Source organism: Sebastes umbrosus, chromosome 18 (assembly GCF_015220745.1).
Source record: "Sebastes umbrosus isolate fSebUmb1 chromosome 18, fSebUmb1.pri, whole genome shotgun sequence".
In the NCBI taxonomy this organism is placed as follows: Eukaryota; Metazoa; Chordata; class Actinopteri; order Perciformes; family Sebastidae; genus Sebastes; species Sebastes umbrosus.
This window is the reverse complement of record NC_051286.1, coordinates 17,102,919-17,123,015: the sequence shown is the minus strand read 5'-3', so window position 1 is coordinate 17,123,015 and position 20,097 is coordinate 17,102,919. Positions and strand designations below refer to the sequence as shown.

Here is a 20,097-nt window from a genome sequence, read left to right as displayed (position 1 = left end):
CTATTCTGCTGGTTTGAGATTTACAATACAGGCCGCTGGAATACATTCCAGTCACTGTTACCGCAGCATTTTCACCATCATTACCAGCTTGTACTGTTGTTGACACATGCATTATGTATCCATGGATTTGTGTTATTTATGCCACATATTCAGCCTGCTAACAGCATGACAAACAGAAAGTAGGATTCGTCACACTGGGCAGCATATGAACACTCTTCGCTCATCCAATTATGGTCACCATGTGCTCCCATCAGCTTCACTTTCTTATTTTTCTGCTACATTGATTTGAAGCTAACATGGTGTTCTGTTGTAGTACAGTACATCTAACTCATGGTTTATGGAGCTGTGCTGTTCTGAGAAGCCCTGCTGCTGTTGCACTGATATGCTGTTTGATTGCCTGCAGCCTGCTTGTCAGTTTGAGTGACTCACACCTCTGACCGCTGTTTGATGAGGGCTTTTTGCCCTCAGGACTGCAGCAGACGGAATTTATTCTAAATCTGCCTTTCTTAGTAAACCGTAGACACTAGTATGAGGAACTAATAGGCCACTAATGGCCATTTCTACTGAAGCTGAGTCAACTGAAACTGGTGCTTCCAGCGCTATCAGACCGTTTAAGAGTCATTTACATTATTTACACCTGATATGAACATGTATCTGGATACATTATCTGGATAATGACATCCAATCCATGGACTTTGTGTTCATGTTATCTTGATTCTGCCAGCATTGTAATTGAATGTCAATATACAAATTGTTTTTAGGGGGTTTGTGGATTTGTAAAACAAACGTGGCGTGTCCCAGGTTGAGGCAAGCAATGAAATGCATTCCATTTCGAATCACTTTTTGTGAGGGAAGACTTGCTAGCTATGGCTACTACTTGTAGCTTTTACTTAAACTTAAATGTCCAGTGTGTAGGATCTGGTGGTATCTAGCGGTGAAGTGAGGAGATTGCAACCAACTGAAGCCTCTCCAGTGTACATACAGGTACATACATGAAATTTGACCTCTGCATTTATCTCACTCAAGGACACTTCGACATGACGACAGAAGGAGCCGGGGATCAAACCACCAACCTTCTGGTTCGACAACTCTACCCGCTGAGCTACGGCCGCCCCTAACCCCTAAGCTTTTTTTTTTTTTTTTTTTTAAATTATTTTTTTGGGGGCATTTTTCCATTTTTTATTGAGAGGACAGTGGATAGAGTCTTGGAAAGGGGGGAGAGAGAGAGTGGATGCGGAAAGGGCCACAGGCCGGATTCGAACCCGGGCCGCCGCGGTCAGGACCAAGCCTTGTTACATGGGCGCCCGCTCTACCAACTGAGCTAACCCAGGCGCCCCCCCCTAAGCTTTTGCCGGGTATCTTAATCTAGCAGGAAGAGGCGGAGTGAGGTGATCCTTTCAAAATGCTGGGCGGATTTGGTCACGCTGTACGGATTGTATCTACACCTGGCTGAGATTCGATCACAATGCGAGCCTGACCACCTCCAGATGTGATCTGGCCGATCCGATCACAATGTGTTCTGCGTGCATGTGCACCTGCATTAACATGTGTTTCTCCATATCGAGATAGGATATCCAGATACAGATTGCATGTTAATGCCACGCCTAAACTGAGTCTATGTATAAGTGCCCTGTATAGTTTTTCGCACCGGTCTTTATAGTTTTGCACGCACAGTCACAAACATCAGTGATTAAAGAATTGCGTTGGGGGCATGGACCCAGCATGCACCTCTCATCATTTGAAGAACTGTCGGTCGTGCAGACTACTTACAGCTCATTATTTATGATTGGCTCCTGGTCTGTGTAACCAGCAGTTGTAATCAGCTGCTGATCACACAGAACAATCTTCTTTTGATGATGCTTTATCTGCTTTCCAGTGGGAGGCAATTTGAAAAAAAAGCCCATTTAAAACAAACATCAAGATGCATGCTGGTTAAACTGTGGTGTAGAATCTCTCTGTGAATGCTGTCGAGATACTGTATGTGTACTGTAGCCTGCATTTCAAAATAAACACACTGAACGCAGGTTTTATTATTTAATCAGTACCACAAAACGATCTGTGGCTTTATATGGTTTTACATTGCCATACGTAACGAAGACTTTCTTGTGACAGAGTTGTAGATTTATCCACACCACAAAGTGTCTGAGTGCGAAGGGAACTCTAATAATGATGACAGCACAGCAGTATGTGCATATGCTGAAGTCCAACGGTTGTAGAGGCCTCAGCCCTGCTATTTATGTCTTTAATAAAATCTCTCTATGCAAATCTTAAAACATGTGAAAGGCAAATATCAGTAAGTAACGCTGTTGCATTTAAAATGTTTCGGGCTGTAGACACAACGGATGGCTTATGGATACAATTTCTTATCATAGTAGAAATCATGTGATACTGTATTGATCTCTGTAATAAAATCCTTGAAGGGGTCCCTTAGAGACTTCCTTGTTCAAGGAAGCTACAGCGATGGGGTGGGGGTGGGGAGAGACGCTCGCTAACACTAGGCCATAAACTCTGGCGGCACGGTTAATGGACAGTCTCCTTAATCACTTCCTGTCCCGCCTCCTTAATCCGGACAAGACCGCTTTTGCTTGGATCATTTAGGTTAACTGAATTTCCACTAATGAGGGCAGTGAAATGATTATAGATGTGAAATATGATATCAGCTGAAAGTGAATGCTACCAGTTTTATTGATCAGAAATAGGATTGTTTATGTGATTGTTAATTTTTTGGACCAGTGCAGTTTATAAAATGCTGTGGAGCAACACACCAGATGCGATGGGATTGCTTTTCCAGCATGAGTAACGATTGATGATGATGATTCATCATCATTTCTGGATTACATATACTCCAGGTGATCATTTGCATTATCTTTTTGTAATCAATATAATCATGGTAATCATCCTGAATTTGATTGTTAGATGATCTGATCGATTTCTTTACATTATGCAATTTGAGCCTGTAATCAGATGAAGATTAGGTTTTAAATGAACCTAAACAAATGATGTAAGGAAGGACACATACTTGAGCGTTTGGCCTGGAGTGGGTTTAAATCTGAAACACAAACATGAAATATTAAATAAAAGACACACAAAAAAACAGATATTTTGCCGTCTCGTGGATTTCATGCACTCAGGAAGCAGTACAGCCATGAAAGCCTCTTTGTCTGTTAACACAAGGGAGATACTCTTTAGTGCAAGACAGCAGGATTTTTTAAAGGATAAGGTTTGGACCCGTGGGCTACAGGAGGACTAAAATGGATGCACAAATACGCTGAAGAAATATCCAAGTTCACTCATATACTGTCATACTGCCAAAAGCTGCAAGACTCTGCATATATAAATAGGGCGCAGGTGTGCACTTTCTGGGGCTGGGTGTGAGGCGAGGGATGACAGACAGACAGCAGCATTGATTACACAAGTAATAAATAACTTGTGCACTGAAAAAAGTCTTTGTTAGGTGCTAGAACTTTTTATTCCAAATGTGGAAGAAATGCAAACACGAATAAACATCTTTAGACGCTTTAGAAAATGTACTGTTGGCTGATTTTAATATGGGAAGGTTAACCACACAGGAGGACTAAATCCCTCATTTCGTCTCCTCGTTCTTATTCGGATTAAGGCTGTGTATTGGCAAGAATCTGGCAATACGATACGTATCATGATACAGGGGTTAACAATTCAATATATTGCGATATAATGCGATACTGTAAGCAAGGCGATATATTGTGACTTTTTAAATCTAAATTTAGGAAAACTGTCATAGTATAAAGACACCACCACATGCACCTTGTTACATCCACCCATCATCCTGTAATACTACTCTGAGAGCACACATCTCTTTGCAAATTAAATAAAGTATTGACTGGGATAATCTTTGCAAGTAAACTATAAATCCAAAATCTACAGTGTAGTGTTTTTGAGAATCGATACAGTATCACATAACCCAATATCGCGATACTCAATATTTTCTTACACCCCTAATTCAGATCCTGCTGTTGTTTTGAATACCCAAAAAAATATTGGCCTGTAATTTTGACCCTACATAAACCTCCTTCTGCATGCTTGTCAAAGGTCTGTTCTGTGTCTGTATCTTTTAAAGGGTGTCTGTTTATGAGAATGAGTTTTCTATCTGCCTATTCCATCTAGGCCTGACAAAATGAAGGCCTTTATGATGGCAGTAAATCTGCCCTCTGTACCTGTTACACACTAGCAGATAAGCCTTTCTCACTGTGGATAGACCGATTCCACGGCAACATGGCTGACAGGCACACGGATATCTCTTTCTCACACACACACACGCACACATATACGCATGTTCTACAGCATCGCACAAAATTTCTCAAAGCTTATATCCTCGCTCTCGAACTCCTCTACTCTTTCTCTTCATCTTTCATACTCCCTCCATTTCTATGCTACCTCTTTACTTTTCCTAATCTCTCTCTCTCTCTCTCTCTCTCTCCTTTTTTTTGCTGGCAGTGTTGTCATGGTGATGGGATAAGAACCAGACAGGCACTTCAACTTTTAACAACACGGGAGGTTGTACTGACTTACATCAGTTTTCTGGCAGGATTCATGATCTCTTGTCTTGAAGTGCGCTCTGCTCTCACATCTGTTTGACTTTTTCTTCTCCTTCAACCTTTTTGTCTCTTCCTCTGCATCTGAGTCTTTCTTCTTCGCCCCGCTGCGTCTCTCTTACAGGTTCATCATTCCCATATTTATTGACTGGCGTGCCTCAAGACCTGTTTTTCGAATATCCCTTTTGACATCTCGCTCTGGGCGCTGATACATTTCCCCCCTCTAAAAGCTATAGCTGAGTATTTGACAAAAGAAAATGAAAAGCCAAGAACAGCGGAACAAATATTGTGAGTAAGCTATGCTGAAAACCCTCAGCATTAAAATTTAAAGATGCAGAATTATAATATGCATTCCTTTTTTCATCAGTATGCATAGCATTAAAGTCTCAGTCTCTGCCTCTTTCACTGTGGTGTTACATACATACGCAGCCAGATTGAACTCTTTAGCCCATATGGTGCAAACCAAGCCAATTAGTAGATTCTGGTTAAACCTATAGTGGAAATGAGATTAGCAATAGCAGCAATCGTATGCCAGCTTGTGTTTTCATTACTCTCTTACGTTTTTAGCCATGCTAGCGTCATGGCTCTAAGTCTGTAGCTTGGTCTACCACTTTGGCCCAAACTGAAATATCTCAACTACTGTAGGCCTGCAACTAATGATATGTTTTACTTATTGTTTAATCAGATTATTTCCTCAATTTATCAATAAGCTGTTTGGTCTATAAAAAAACAGAAAATAGTAAAAAAAAAGAATATCACTATTTTTCAAAAACCACGGTGTCTTCAATTGTCTTGTTTTGTCCAATTAAGACTCCAAGAACCAAACATATTCAACCTACAACAGCTGTGTTTCCATTCAATTGTCAAGGAAATTCATCAACTAGTTTGGAGCGAATAAAATCGGCTACAGCGTAGTTTGGTCAGAAGTTGGTGCTATAGAACAACGCATGGCTGTAATGCACCAGTAAACAGAGTAGAGGAAGAAGTAAAGGTTGTGAACTGGAAACAAAACGAGTCGGCTTGGCCGTCTAACCATCTACGAGACAAAGCATGGAGAGAGGTCTTCAGGAGTTTGTTTCAATTCAGAAAAGCAGCAAGAAGCTGGAACCAGACGATGGTTGAGGACCAAGTTACATGATTAATTGATCATCAAAAATAACAAACAAAATATTGGTTTTATGACTAAATGCCTGCAAAACTAATAAGTCAGTGTTAGCTAGATAGTAGTGAAATGATAAGTTGATTCATCAATGAGTTAATAATCATTAATTGCAACCCTAATTTTACCCTTTTGCCATAGTTGACTATGTCCAATTGTTAGCATTGTCATTACGAGCATGTTAGCATGCTGATGTTAGCATTTAGCTCAAGGCGCCAGTGCTGCTAGCAAAGAATGCATACTGTCAAGAAGTGAAAGTCAATAGTTTGTTCCATTGCAATATCAGCGCCCAGCAGCAAAGCTACGCTTACGCCATTTTGGACTGAAAGCGCCTACGGGACGCCAGTAAAACGTCCGCCTAAAAAGTGCCAAACAAAAGTAAAACTAAATTATTTCTATTCTATTGTCATATTCTACCAAAATGGCCTGTGTTGAACAATAAAATATTATAAATATAATAATTGTGTTCAGTCCAAAATGGCGGCAGCAACAAAAAAAGCACAGAGTTTTGTCTCTTTGCTTCTATACTCTGCTGCCAGCATGGCTGTAAACTTATGTTCTCCTTCCACTTTGCTCCTCTTTCACAGTCTTACTTCCTCCATCTGTGTCTCCAGGTTTTTGTAGCCACTCGGGCAAAAAGGTTGCTGGAGTACAGACGCTGAGTTTGGGATTATGACTGTACTGTCAGCGAGCTGCTAGACTGTGCAATGTCAAGTGACAACTGCTGCGTGTCTGCTTTGTTTTTTATTTCATTCCCAGCGTCACCACTCTGCCCTGCTTCACTTGGCTCTGCTCTCTTGTCACGGGCACTGCTCTGCTGTGATTGATGTTGTGCTATGTAAGAACCTTTTAACACTATTACTTCAAACTCCCTCACACACTTATTTATCTTGTTCCTCCTCCAGATAACTAATAGAGTCCTCTTCCTGGTTGGATCGGAGCTGACATTCTGCTGAAGTCTGCCAAAAAATCCTAGCCAGCCGCTTTCAATACTTTTTATATTTTCCATGATGGAGGGAGCACTTTATAATGTTCAGTTCCAGCTGAGGTAGCTTGTCTGTTGATGTTACCCATACGCAAGCAATTCACATCTACATGCAGTGTCAAAAGGACCCCATAATAATCCAATTAAAGACCTGAATCAAATTCACTGGATGCAGCAGCATAACTGATTATGTTTTCATCCAGCCTAATAATCTGCTGCTATGACTCATTTCCTCTTACGCTAAATGAACTGATTTCCTGAAAGCTCTAGCAGCGGTTTAAGCAGAAAATGAATGCAGCATATACGAGGATGAGGATAGAGCATAAGACAGAGTAATGGGCAGATGAAGAGGAGGAGAGAGCCGGAAAAGGGGGGGCAGAGAGGAGGAGGAAGACTACAGTACAGTATGTGATGTGAGGAAGAGGAAGGCGTGTGTGCGCAACACGGAGACCTCCTTAATGGAAGTTCGATGCAGGAAAATGAAAAGGAAAGTGGAAAAAAAGAAATAAGGGAGTGTATTTGAGGACAGAGAGGGGGAGGGCTGATGAGGAGGAGAAATAAGGAAGAACGAACCTTGGAAAAAAAAAGTAAAATACGAGGATGGTGGGGATATGCAGGGGCTGTGGTAAAGACTACTGATGGTGGAGCGGTTTCCTGAGGAAATACCAGAGACTCTCAGTCACGAGATACGGACTGCAGCCCAGTTCAACATTTATATTCACACTGTTTTCCCAGATAGCTCATACTCAGGTTACAGGCTTTATGGATTATTATGAATAAACATTACATTATTAACAAAGAAACCAACCGCATAGAGATCAGGAAAACAGACGTGTACATCACTGAACAACAGGTACTTTGGGTTTACTAGAGCAGTGATTCTCAAAGTGGGGTCCGTGGCACTCTGCCAGGGGGTTCGTGAAAAAATTTCAGATTTCATTCATTTAGAGAGGACCTATTACACGTTTGTGCTTTTTCCCTTGCCTGTAGAGTCTTTTATAGTTCTTTTGTGGATGTAAAAGGTCTGCAAAGTTACATAGCCCAAAATCCAGGCCAAAGGGAGAAACACTGCTCCTGAACTGCCTGAAACGCCTTGCTTGAAGGCACGCCTTGTCTTCCGTAACGTGGTGATGTCAACAAGTAACACATTTGCATAACACCTGCCTAGTGGCTAGTTTGGCACGCCCTCAAACAATCACACAAAGCTACAATATTTTAATCTCTAAATCTATAATAGTTCATAGATTACATTCTAATCTAACAAATCTATATTGGAATCTACAAATATGTTTAATACATCTCTAATATCTTTCTAATATATTTCTCTTGTGTTGTTCTTTCACATAACTAAGACTATACAAGTATAAAAAAAACAGACTACGTCAAATTATTCCAATACACATAACATGAAGGGTATATTCTCTATCTTGTAAGAGGTCCTTGCCTGAAAGAAGACTGAGAACCTCTGTATTAGAGAAATAAGCTGATGTGCTGTTTAAATGCAAACACAAATGCACCTAAATTCCGAACAAGTTCAGAATATTGTTGTGCTTAGAAGTGCACTTAATGGAGATTAATCCAGTTAATTAAACATCCGGCTAGAGGTAGAAAGTCAGATCAATAAACCAGCTGAATCCTTCGACTGGAGAGTAAGCTGATAGACCTACACCGTCCTCATCAAATGGCTTGTAGCTCAACTACAAGGAGTAAAATCCTGCAGCTCTGTTATCGACTCAACATTCCCTAAAACGTGGTTTAATGAGCCTGCATTTTTTTTTTTATTTCTACAACAGAGGACAATAATTACATTTCTGACAATCTCTCCTTTGTGCCAGAACAATGGGATTCAGGGTGTTGGTGCCCAGACGCGTGTGAGTCCGTTCCTCTTCACCAGCGCACTGATCAACAATTTCACGGCCGATTAATTCCCCCACTGAGACGGCGAACAACATCAAAGCTCCGTTTTCACACTTGCGCTATTTCACACGCAGCTCCAGTTCCTCCTAAACTCTTCGTCATCCTCATCACATCACTCTGAAGACACGAGAGGGGTGATGTGCTACCTGACAGTGTGCCTTCATATCATACTGACAGAGAATCAACAGAGTAAAGAAATTCAATAATAATAAAGACAAGTACAACATATCTTTTAAACATTAGGTGGAAATTATGTCAACCTTCTCCTTTGTGTTTTAACAAGACTGAGTCCAAATCCATGCTTGCTGGGCTGTGAAGCTGTACTGTCAGCATACAATGACGATGATAACATGCTAATGTTTAGCAGGTATAATGTTATGGGCCTTCCGAAACGTTTAGTCTTTGTTTGAGCTGCGCTTTGCCGCTGGGTTCACAGTGCGCTGCGCCCAAATTCAACCAGTTTGAACTTTGGCGCAACCATTATTGTAGCGGGCTCAGTTTTAAAGCTAGAGTGAAGATACTGGCATCATATGAAACAAAAAAACCCAAATAATCTATTGGTACCAACCATGTAATTATTGCTTTTTGCGAAGGAGTCTAATTAATGCTAAAACTTATACAACATTTTTGTTGAGGAAAAACTGGCATGGCCATTTTCAAAGGGGTCCCTTGACCTCTGACCTCAAGATATGGGAATGGCTGTCAAAGTTAACGCGATAATAACGGGTGTTAGAGAAATTATTTAATAAACAGTCTCTGGTCATTCAGTTAAGAAGCAAATACCATTTATTAAGCAAATGCATTTGGGTCCATACAGCAAGAAAAGTCAGTGTACAAAGACAGAGAGCTCCCTCACTACATCATTCTTTATAATCTTGATTTAGCCTTCCCTCCCCTTTGTGACCCACACCTTATCTTGATTTAGCCTTCACTCCCCTTTGTGACCCACACCTTCCGCCCTGCCTCCGAGTGGAAGATTCATTAAAAGAGTTACTGGTGATTATAATGTTTTGAAAGAGTGCGGATGCGAATATGATAACAAATGTATCTAAACTAGGACAGTCTGTACTTTCCTAAAACATTTGGATAAATCTGAGTACACAAATGCTAATACAAAGGGACATGGTATTTTTCTCTCACACGGGTTAACGCAAAATCGTTTTAACGCCACTAATTTCTTTAACGCATTAACGCAATCTCTCTTTCGGAGGTTGTGGCGGGCTCAGTTTTTAAAGCTAAAGAGAAAACATTGGCATCATATGAAAACTAGAAAACTGAAGGAATCTATTGGTACCAACCATACATTTTGGCGAGGAACAACTGGCATGGCCATTTTCAAAGCGGTCCCTTGACCTCTGACCTCAAGATATGTGAATGAAAATGGGTTCTATGGGTACCCACGAGTCTCCCCTTTACAGACATGCCCACTTTATGATAATCACATGCAGTTTGGGGCAAGTCATAGTCAAGTCAGCACACTGACACACTGACAGCTGTTGTTGCCTGTTGGGATTGAGTTTTCCATGTTATGATTTGACCTTATTTATTATGCTAAATGCAGTACCTGTGAGGGTTTCTGGACAATATTTGTCATTGTTTTGTGTTGTTAATTGATTTCCAATAATACATATATACAAACATTTGCATAAAGCAGCATATTTGCCCACTGCCATGTTGATAAGAGTATTAAATACTTGACAAATCTCCCTTTAAGGTACATTTTGAACAGATGTAAAAAAAAAAAATTGTGATTAATTTGTGATTAATCACAATTAACTATGGACAATCGTGTGATTAATTACATTTAAATATTAAATGTACAAAATTTCAAGGCAACCCATCAAATAGATGTTGAGATATTTCTGGATTTCTTGGACCACTGCCATTCCTTACAGCCATGCACGCCTAAAATGTCTAAAAATAATAGTTTCAGTATTGCTTCTTTCAATTCAAGAAAACAAACTGTGGCACAGTCTCTCTCTCTTTAACATTTGGCTCGGAGGTGTGAAAGCGGACGCAGACATTAAAGCTGTGCGGCTGGACAGGTGTGTCGCCTGTGGACGCAGCTTGACCGAGTGGATCAAACAAGCAGCCCGACCTTTCTAGCGTGACTGGACAACAGGCTAAATAACAAACCACGCTTTGATTTGACATCTTCCGCTCCTCTAGCCTGGTGTCACAGCACAAAGGATCACAACCTAGTCTGTTAGCTAACTTACAAGAAAGCATAACAAGGCATGACTTGGCTCTATCAGCTCAGCCCCACTGTGACTTAAGGTGATACAGTGTGGTTTCTGTAAAGGAGGTCAGTGGGTTTTCATCTCTTTATCATTTCAGAAAATCAAAGCAACACAAGGAATCACATGCCTCTCCCTCTTAGCATCGCCCCCTGTGTGGTCGACGCCAAACTGGCTCCGTTTTTATCACTTCAATACATGAATGCTAACTACTGCAGCTTCATTATGTGCTGGATGTCTTCATAAAGAGCGCTGGCTGCGTCTGGCCTCATTGTGAAACATGTCTGGCTTGAACAGCGTCCGGCCAAACAGAGACACTGGCTGGGATCCAGTCAGACCATGGCACAATAAAACAGTGGGGAGACGGACGAAGCATTGAAGAAGTCTCTTATTGATTGGAGCTTTTAAAAAGCAGACACAGCGCTGTTTCAATTTGTCTTTGCGTAACAAGTCCACAGTCCCTTATTCCCCCCCCTGGTCAAGCTTCAAGGCATGTGAGCCGTAAATTGTGTCAGGACCCGACTTGTGGCGAAAGCAGTGAGGTTTTTTTTCTGCTCAGTGACCCAGCTCACTGAGCTCTAGCTGGCTGTCAGACTCACACGTATACAGAAACACACAGACCTCTGGAATTATAGAGCATGAACAAAGAATGTGAATATTTCAGTGTTTGCATATTTCTTTAAAAAGGAGACTATGGTAATAAAAGGATAAATAATGAACACAGGGAGGGAAGCATGAAAGGAAGACTGAATGGGAGAAAAAGGGATGAATTAAGCAGTGCTGCATGCATCTCTTCCTCTCGCTCTGCTCCCTCCTCCTCCTCCTCCTCCTCCACCCTGTTCTGTTCTCATCTTTCTCCCCCTCTTCCTCACATGTGGTCTCTGCTGCGCTCTCTTTCTTTGTGCATCGCTCTCTCTCTCTTCTGTGCGCCCTTTCACAAGCACACACACATGTAGCTTCCATTTTTAACAATTTATATCTTGTGATATCACGGTTGCGCAAACCTCGACAGTCAAAAGGAAAATAAATATCCCCGTCGGATCAAGGTCATTTCTGTTCTGTTGCTACACACTGGTAATGCAGGTGAACAGCTCGTGCACTGGCCAACCAGAGGCTGAGCCACCCTTCCTTCGCTTATTCCAGGCAAGCTGTGTCACTCCGTGAGGGGTAAAGCTGCCTTTATCTCACTGGTATTAGAAGGGCAAAATACACGGTGATAAGAGTGGGAATAAAGGTTAAGCACAAACCAAGCCACTGCTATGAAAGGAGTGGTGATCGCAAATAGCAACATGGTATCCATGTGCATTAGCAAAAAAGTAATAAGAGTACTACTTCAGTGAAAAATTATTAAAATCTGTTCAGTTCACTCTGAACCTACTGACTGAGGTAATGTGAGGAGTGCTTCACTATAAAAGTGATGACAGAGGCAAGACACAACAGTTTTCATGCAGCTTTATGATGAAAACAGAATAATTATTATTAGGGCTGTCAATAAAAAATATTGAATCGCGATTAATCGCATGATTGTCCATAGTTAATCGTGATTAATCACAAATTAATCGCACATTTTTTATCTGTTCAAAATGTACCTTAAAAGGGAGATTTGTCAAGTATTTATTACTCTTATCAACATGGGAGTGGACAAATATGCTTGCTTTATGCAAATGTATGTATGTATCTATTATTGGAAATCAATTAACAACACAAAACAATGACAAATATTGTCCAGAAACCCTCACAGGTACTGCATTTAGCATAAAAAATATGCTCAAATCATAACATGGCAAACTGCAGCCCAACAGGCAACAACAGCTGTCAGTGTGTCAGTGTGCTGACTTGACTATGACTTGCCCCAAACTGCATGTGATTATCATAAAGTGGGCATGTCTGTAAAGAGGAGACTCGTGGGTACCCATAGAACCCATTTTCATTCACATATCTTGAGGTCAGAGGTCAAGGGACCCCTTTGAAAAAGGCCAAGAACAGTTTGTCCTCGTCAAAATGTAGCACAAGTTTTAGTAAGACCAGACTTGGTACCAAAGGATTCCTTAGGTAACTTTGACAGCCCTAACTATAATGTACTGAGTCCAGTTTGCTACTTCATTTGGCTGATATTTGCTAGGAAATCTCTTATTTGATTAACATATTTCCATTACATTTGAAACTGATTAGATTTTGATGCAGACCAGACCCTCATGTGGTCATTTATTTATTCTCCAAATAACTCCTCAACTGTTGAGAGAAAAAAAGCTAAAACAATTCTGCTATTAATCAATCAATCAACAGAAACTCAACCAGCAGCAAAAAACAACAACTGAGTAATCATTTAATCCAGCAAAAATGGCAACTATTCTTTGGTTTCCGCTTTTATGTGTTTTAAATTGAATATCTTTGGATTTTTTAGTTAGGCAATTTTTTACTTCTTTTTTTTTATACATTTTATAGACTTAACAATTAATCTAAAAAAAAAAAAAAAATACATTTACAGATTAATGAGAAGCATAATTTCTTGGCAAACACACTACCTTCCACAATACCGCTACCTGACTTTAGCCTTCTCATATAACCAAACACCTTTTCAAACATCAATCCCACAACTTGTCATCCAATCTTCAACTAGTTTGTCATATATTTGGATAATAAAAACATATTTTTTATTTTCTGTACAGTTTCCCTACAACTGTCCGCCAACTTCTTTTTGCCTCGAGTAACAAAGTTAATATAAACTGTAATATTCCCGTGCATATAAAGTTCTTGGATGTGTCAGTTATGTGCGTGCAGCGACTGCTAACACCACTGTGACACCTCGTCACATTGGTCACAGTTGAAGTCACACACACACACACACACACACACACACACACACACACACACACACACACACACACACACACACACACACACACACACACACACACACACACACACACACACACACACACACACACACACACACACACACACGTGTCTTGCTGTGCTCACCCGGGTGACTGTCACCACATCACAGGGGTAGCAGCTGACCTACACACACACTCACCCTCTTTGTCCACCTCCCTCTCCTCTGTCTTTGTCTCTATATCATCATTTCTCTTAAAGCCCATTCCCTACTTTTCCCCTCATTAGTCTTCATTCCCTGCATCACTCTTTCCCTCTTTTCCCCTCCGTCTCTCTCCACTCAGAAGTAGGGCACAGTGGCTCGACTGTTTATAGCAATGCAGCTGCAAGCGGCGAGAGATAGAGAGAGAGAGAGAGAGAGAGGGAGGGACACATGGGGGAAAACACAGGAGGGAAGAAGAGAAACAGAGAGGAAAAGCAGGAAGAGAGCGTGCACAGTTATGTGTAGCCCAGTTTAATATTTCTGTCTTTACCAGTACAGAGCTAGAAAATAGCACACATGCGCCCACACACACACACACACACCACCTATTTTCAGAATCACCATTACAGCCAGTGTCAAAGTCTGCGTTTATGACATGATGATAAGCCTGATGGAGATCTTATTTACAGCATGCAAACACACACTGTGCTGTGGATCATTTTATTACTTTGTCTCACTGTTTAATCATTGATTGCAGGTTTGCAGCAGTGATAATATGAAGAAACTGTACTTTTCTACCTTTAGGAGAATAATATGAAAAATGTGTGTGTATTTAGTTTGTTTGAATTAAGGGGAGACGCTACAGGCAAAAACCTCTTTTTCATGCACTGGTTCATTTTGAGATTTTGGGCTATTTTGCTTCTATAACTTTCAGAGTAGTGGAACTACTTTGTCGATTTACGTCTGTAGATTTATCCTAAATTCACCAAAAGTTTGTCTTACTGTAAGTAATCAACTGGGGAAGTTTTGGTGATATTTACGAGTTACATTTTTTATCCTATTCACCTGGTGTGTCTCTTCTTAAAAAAGTTTCCTGGAAGTTGGATGGGGGACAGTTTATTTTTTTTGGTTTAAGTATCTTAGTGAGATCAATTTCATTGCACTAGAATGAAAACTGGGACACACAACTAATCCAATTTACTCCCCCAGACACTACAGGGGGAAACTGAATTCCTGCCCAACAGCCGAAGCCTTCCCTTTCACCACAGCTACTCTTAAAAAAAACAGCAGCAGTATTCAACATGTCAGTCTGATACTGTAATAATAGGATACGTTGCCAGTAATGAAAATGATTAAATTGTTCTAACTTACTGCACACTTATTACCTCGCACGGAAGCTGTATCCTCGGGATGTTACGAGATCTTGCGAGAATCGCGGGATCACATATCACATGAAAATCCATCTCGTCAGGCTTCAAGTAATGCGGCAGTAATCTGGCCAGCCAGCGATCAGACCAATCAGCGTCCTGTGAGGAGTTATTGGCAGCTACATGCAACGTTTATGCATGCGTGACGCAACGACACAGAGAAGCGACTATTCATTCAAAACAACAACGGAGGCTCCTGAAGAGGCTACGATACGATAGCATCAGCTTTATCAGAACTGGAGAGTATTTCTTCAAGAAAGAAGAGCAAAAAATGGCACTGAAGGCTTTTCTCAACGGAAAAGATGTTCTCGCTCTTCTCCCGAGTGGCTTCGGCAAGAGTTTCATTGACAGATGGTTCATCCAATCTGCTGCCGAGCATTTTTTGAAAGTGCCTGCCCTTTTCCAAACAGTTTCCCATGACGGCTTCTCAGATGGGTCTGTGTAAACAAACCAGTTATTGATATCTTACGAATAGTTATTCCTCATTTTTCCTCATTCTTCGTTTTCTATGAATGGCCAGCAACACATGTCAATCACCGCTCGTTACATGCATACAGTCTTTTCAAAATAAACTTCAGTCTTCATAGGAAACGACTTGGTTAGGTTTAGGTAACAAAACTACTTGGTAAGGTTTAGGAAAAGATCGTGGTTTGGGTTAAAATGACTCCGGAAGTGGCGTAACTCACATGACAAATAAATCAACGTTGAGTTCAGTTTCACACAAGGTACAAACGATCTCCTCCCTATGCATCGTTTGTCGCTCTTTATACTTCCTGGTTCGTGATTACATGGATTACATACAAATTGATTTCATGGGATATGTAAAAATTACAGTGCATTATTTTTTGTAGGTAAAGCTACGAATGGTGTATTAGAACAGCCTGGGTTAGTACACTTACGGATGCAAAAAAAAATATATAATTTCTGTGAAGAGACTGTGCATCTTTTTTTTTTCTTTACCATAATATCAGAGTAGTAAATCTAGTTCTACTCCTACAACACTGTACATTCACCCAAAACCCAGATTAAGCCACACTTCAGCTGCTACAGAACAATGAGAGAGAGAGATGACTTTTTAAAGCTGTAATCAAACCACAAGCTGCATCAGTAATTATCCTCTAGAGCTCATCTCACTACATGTGAGCTGAAGCAGAGCAGCCAGATAATGCTGTCATCTTTTGGAAAATTCACTTTGCCTTTAATTTGGTCTTTTATGTATCCATTTAAATGTTCCTCTAACTGAGCGCTGATGTTGTGTAACAACAAGTGTTAGATAACATCAGTGCTCGAACGACACTCATCCAGAAAAAAAGCAGTGGTTGTAGAGATGTGGGGATATCTGGATAATCTGAGCCACATGGTCATGTACCAAAGGAGAGTGGTGTGTTTACAAGTCATTTTAAAGTCCCCCTCCGCTCAAACATGTGTTTTGCTTATTGTCGCTTCACTTGTTTGATGTTTGAGCTTCACTGTGTTTGAGACCAGAAGGCTGTTTTCACATTCAGCTGCTGAAGGAACGTTTCTCTGTGCTTGCTTTAAATCTGAGTTTAAGACGTGTTCGTATGAGCAGGATTTTGTGACATCATGACTCGTTTGGAAGCCAATCAATCATGGTCCAATATGAAACTCAAGTGTGATGATGTGGAAACGTGTCAAGTAGTTCAACTTTTAAAATGAACAATATTTGCAGATTCATAGATTCTGGATTTTCCAACGATGAATGATGAGAAGGAGTAGATGTAATTAAATGATTACTGAACGCAGATTATTTGTCTTAAAACATGTCTGGAACAAATCTTATAGCTTTCAGGCCATTTAGTGTAAATGCTGAAGCAATACAGCAACACCTAATACAGAAAGTTAATCAGACTAAGGATACTTACACTGTATCAACATGCACAAAACTAAAAACAGAAAGTTTCTTTCAACTTTGCAACTTTGTCATGTTGTCATGTGTGAATCCCTGTTTTGTCTGCATCGTGCAAAGAAGGATGTGTATGTACACATGCAAATTCTCAAAATGCCACCAGTTTCACGCTACTCTGCTAAGAAGTATCTCTTAGCAATGTTTAGAACAGACATGAAAAGAAAAGAATATATGTTTCCACTAGGGCTGTCAAAGTTAACGCCATAATAACGCGTTAACGCAAAATCATTTTAACGCCACTAATTTCTTTACCGCATTCTATCTTTCGGAGGTTGTAGCGGGCTCAGTTTTAAAGCTAAAGAGAAGATACTGGTATCATATGAAACTGCAAAAACTTAAAGAATCCATTGGTACCAACCATAAATTTGGGCGAGGAAAAACTGTCATGGCCATTTTCAAAGCAGTCCCTTGACCTCTGACCTCCAGATATGTGAATGAAAATGGGTTCTTTTGGTACCTACGAGTCATCCCTTTACAGACACGCCCACTTTATGATAATCACATGCAGTTTGGGGCAAGTCATAGTCGAGTCAGCACACTCCCATGTTGATAAGAGTATTAAATACTTGACAAATCTCCCTTTAAGGTTCATTTTGAACAGATAAAATATGTGTGATTAATTTGCGATTAATTCATGGACAATCATGCGATTAGTCGTGATTAAATATTTGAATCGATTGACAGCCTTATTCAAAACAAATGCAATTGTATATTTTTATAAAAAAAAGTTTGTGTTGCCTGGAGGCTAAGTAGTATAAGGTTTAAGATCATACTTTAAGTTTAGTACTGACAGCTGATAAGCGCAGTAAGATGACTCCTATCAAAGCAACTAATTCACCTTGTTGCAGAAGCTCATGAATCATAAGCCGGACAGTGCCACTTAGCAATGAGAGATGAGTTACACAGCTGGAATAGGACTCTACAAATACACATATACAAGAAATACTAGACAGCACACAAAGGGAAGTGCACGGTCACACGAATACTCCTTGACCATCTGTAGGTCAAAGGCGATCATGGCTGTGTGCACACACATTATGCAGCTGACACAAAGCGACACACACACACAGTGTACAGTATATTCTTACACTACATGCACACAGTCCCTCTCCACAGACAGCACTACTGAGTCCATCAATCCAATCCAACAATGCACACCCACGCATGGAGACAGGAGCGGGACACACTTACTGATTTTCTCCTCCGCTTGGGAGAACGGGAAGCAGCACAGTTGACCCATGGCGCCTCCTTCCCTCTCCTCCTATTCCCCCTCTCCCCCGCTGTTACCCCCCTCTCTTTTATCCTCTTCCCCTTGTTCTAAGACAGGTTGATGGGAGCGAGGGTCCTGCTTCTTCCCTCTGTCTCTCCCACTCTTTTGTCTCTCCGTCTCCCCTTCTGTGTCACTCTCTTTCTCCCCCCCCCCTCGAAGGACAAACGGACCCGGTGAGGATGGAGGCGACAAAAAAACAAAAAAAAAAACTCCCTTTCCCTCCGTGCAGCCCGAAGAAGACCGAGCAAGTCAGCAGACGAGGGAAAAAATGAAACGAGTGGCTCCCTGCTCTCGCTCTACTTTGCACTGACACACAGGGAGGAGGGGTGTGAGTATCAGAGAGAGAGGGAGAGAGAGAGAGAGAATGGGAGAGCTGGAGTGTGTGTGTGTGTGTGTGTGTGTGTGTGCGTGCGTGTGTGTGTGTGTGCGTGTGTGTGTGTGTGTGTGGGAGACAAAAAGACAAAATGAGTGTAATTTGTTCATATGTTTGAAGTGGGGAAAGAGGAGGAGGGGTATGTATAAGGTAGAAAATACGTGTGTGTGCATTTCATGTGTGTGTATGTGTGTGTGTGTGTGTGTGTGTGTGTGTGTGTGGCTGGAAGGGGACAGAGTAGGAGGGGTATGTTGCATGAGCAAGCTTCAGTAACTGTATATTCAGGATAGAGACAGAGTGAGCATGCTTACCAGTGTGGCAAGTGTGTGGAAGAGGAAAAGGGAGCGGTATATATGGGGAGACAGCAGACACTACTGTGTGTGCGTGTGTGTGTGTGTGTGTGTGTGTGTGGAGGGGGAGGGGGGGGGGGCTGCAGGCTCCACCCCCCCTCGTCAGCGTAGCTTGAATAATGGTAGTAGAATAGCCGGCAGCTGCTGCCTGCTACTGCATGCATCTGTGTTATTTATGAGACCTATAATGGTATTTTATGGCAGCCAAATATCCCCAAAGAATAGGAAAAAAAACACTATTAAAATTCCAAATTAATAAGAGGTCAATTCGAAGGTTAAGTATGGATTACAGTTAAGACGGTGGTCAGGGGTAAAGATGGATAAGATATGAGGGTCAAGGGAATATAGACACACATTGTCAGCATGCCACATTTAGATTCAGGATATTTCATATTATCTTGTACGCTGCAGGCATTCAAAAAAAAAAAAAAAATTCTGCAAATGTAATGAATAATAGATACTCCAGTGTGGTATTCACATCCTGAACCTAAACTGAGCCTGACCCGATTGTGTCGGGCCGGTTTAGGCTGTTATTTCTTTAAGTTCACCTGCCTTGAATGAGCTCTGGCTTCTTTTAAATCGCTTGCATAATGACTAATACTCCTCTAACCGCAGGAGTGTGTCTGACTTATTAGTTTGCTGTCAAAGCCTGAAATGAAGACAATTATAATGAAAAATGCTATTTCTTTATAGGTTATTATTCTAGACTGACAGAAAATTCTTCGGCAACACTTAATAATTAACCATTTAAATCATTTATAAAACTAAAACGCCAAAATATTTGCTTGTTTTCCTTTATGTTTATATCATTATAAATTACATTATATAACTTGGGGATTTGAACAGACAAAGCCTTAATTATTTTAAGTGCATTTATATGAAATCAATTTGATAGTGTTGTCTATCATCTGTTGATAGACCATCCTGAGCTAAATCTAGTGTTGCCTTTGATACCCTAAAATAAGGTATTCCCAAGCCCAACATCAGGATCAGAGCACGGACTGTATATCAAGATGGACAACATGACAGCTCCCCAAAAGTGAAGCCAAAACATCTCGATCGC

The 20,097-nt window shown here is 40.9% G+C and overlaps 1 protein-coding gene across 3 annotated transcripts in view; it reads right to left on the bottom strand.

Annotated features, from left to right (window-relative positions):
• LOC119476940 (A-kinase anchor protein 7-like) overlaps nucleotides 1-20,097 on the bottom strand; it is a 69,021-nt gene that overhangs the window by 19,175 nt on the left and 29,749 nt on the right. For 2 of the 3 annotated variants that reach the window (XR_005204137.1, XM_037750616.1), the window contains exon 10: nucleotides 3,020-3,049. The exons of the other annotated variant lie outside the window; for it this stretch is intronic. Coding sequence is in view for 1 of the 2 variants with exons in the window: in XM_037750616.1 (XP_037606544.1) it covers nucleotides 3,020-3,049 (30 nt within the window). In the remaining variant the exon portion in view is untranslated. The remainder of the gene's footprint in view (nucleotides 1-3,019; nucleotides 3,050-20,097) is intronic. 3 annotated transcript variants of the gene reach the window in all.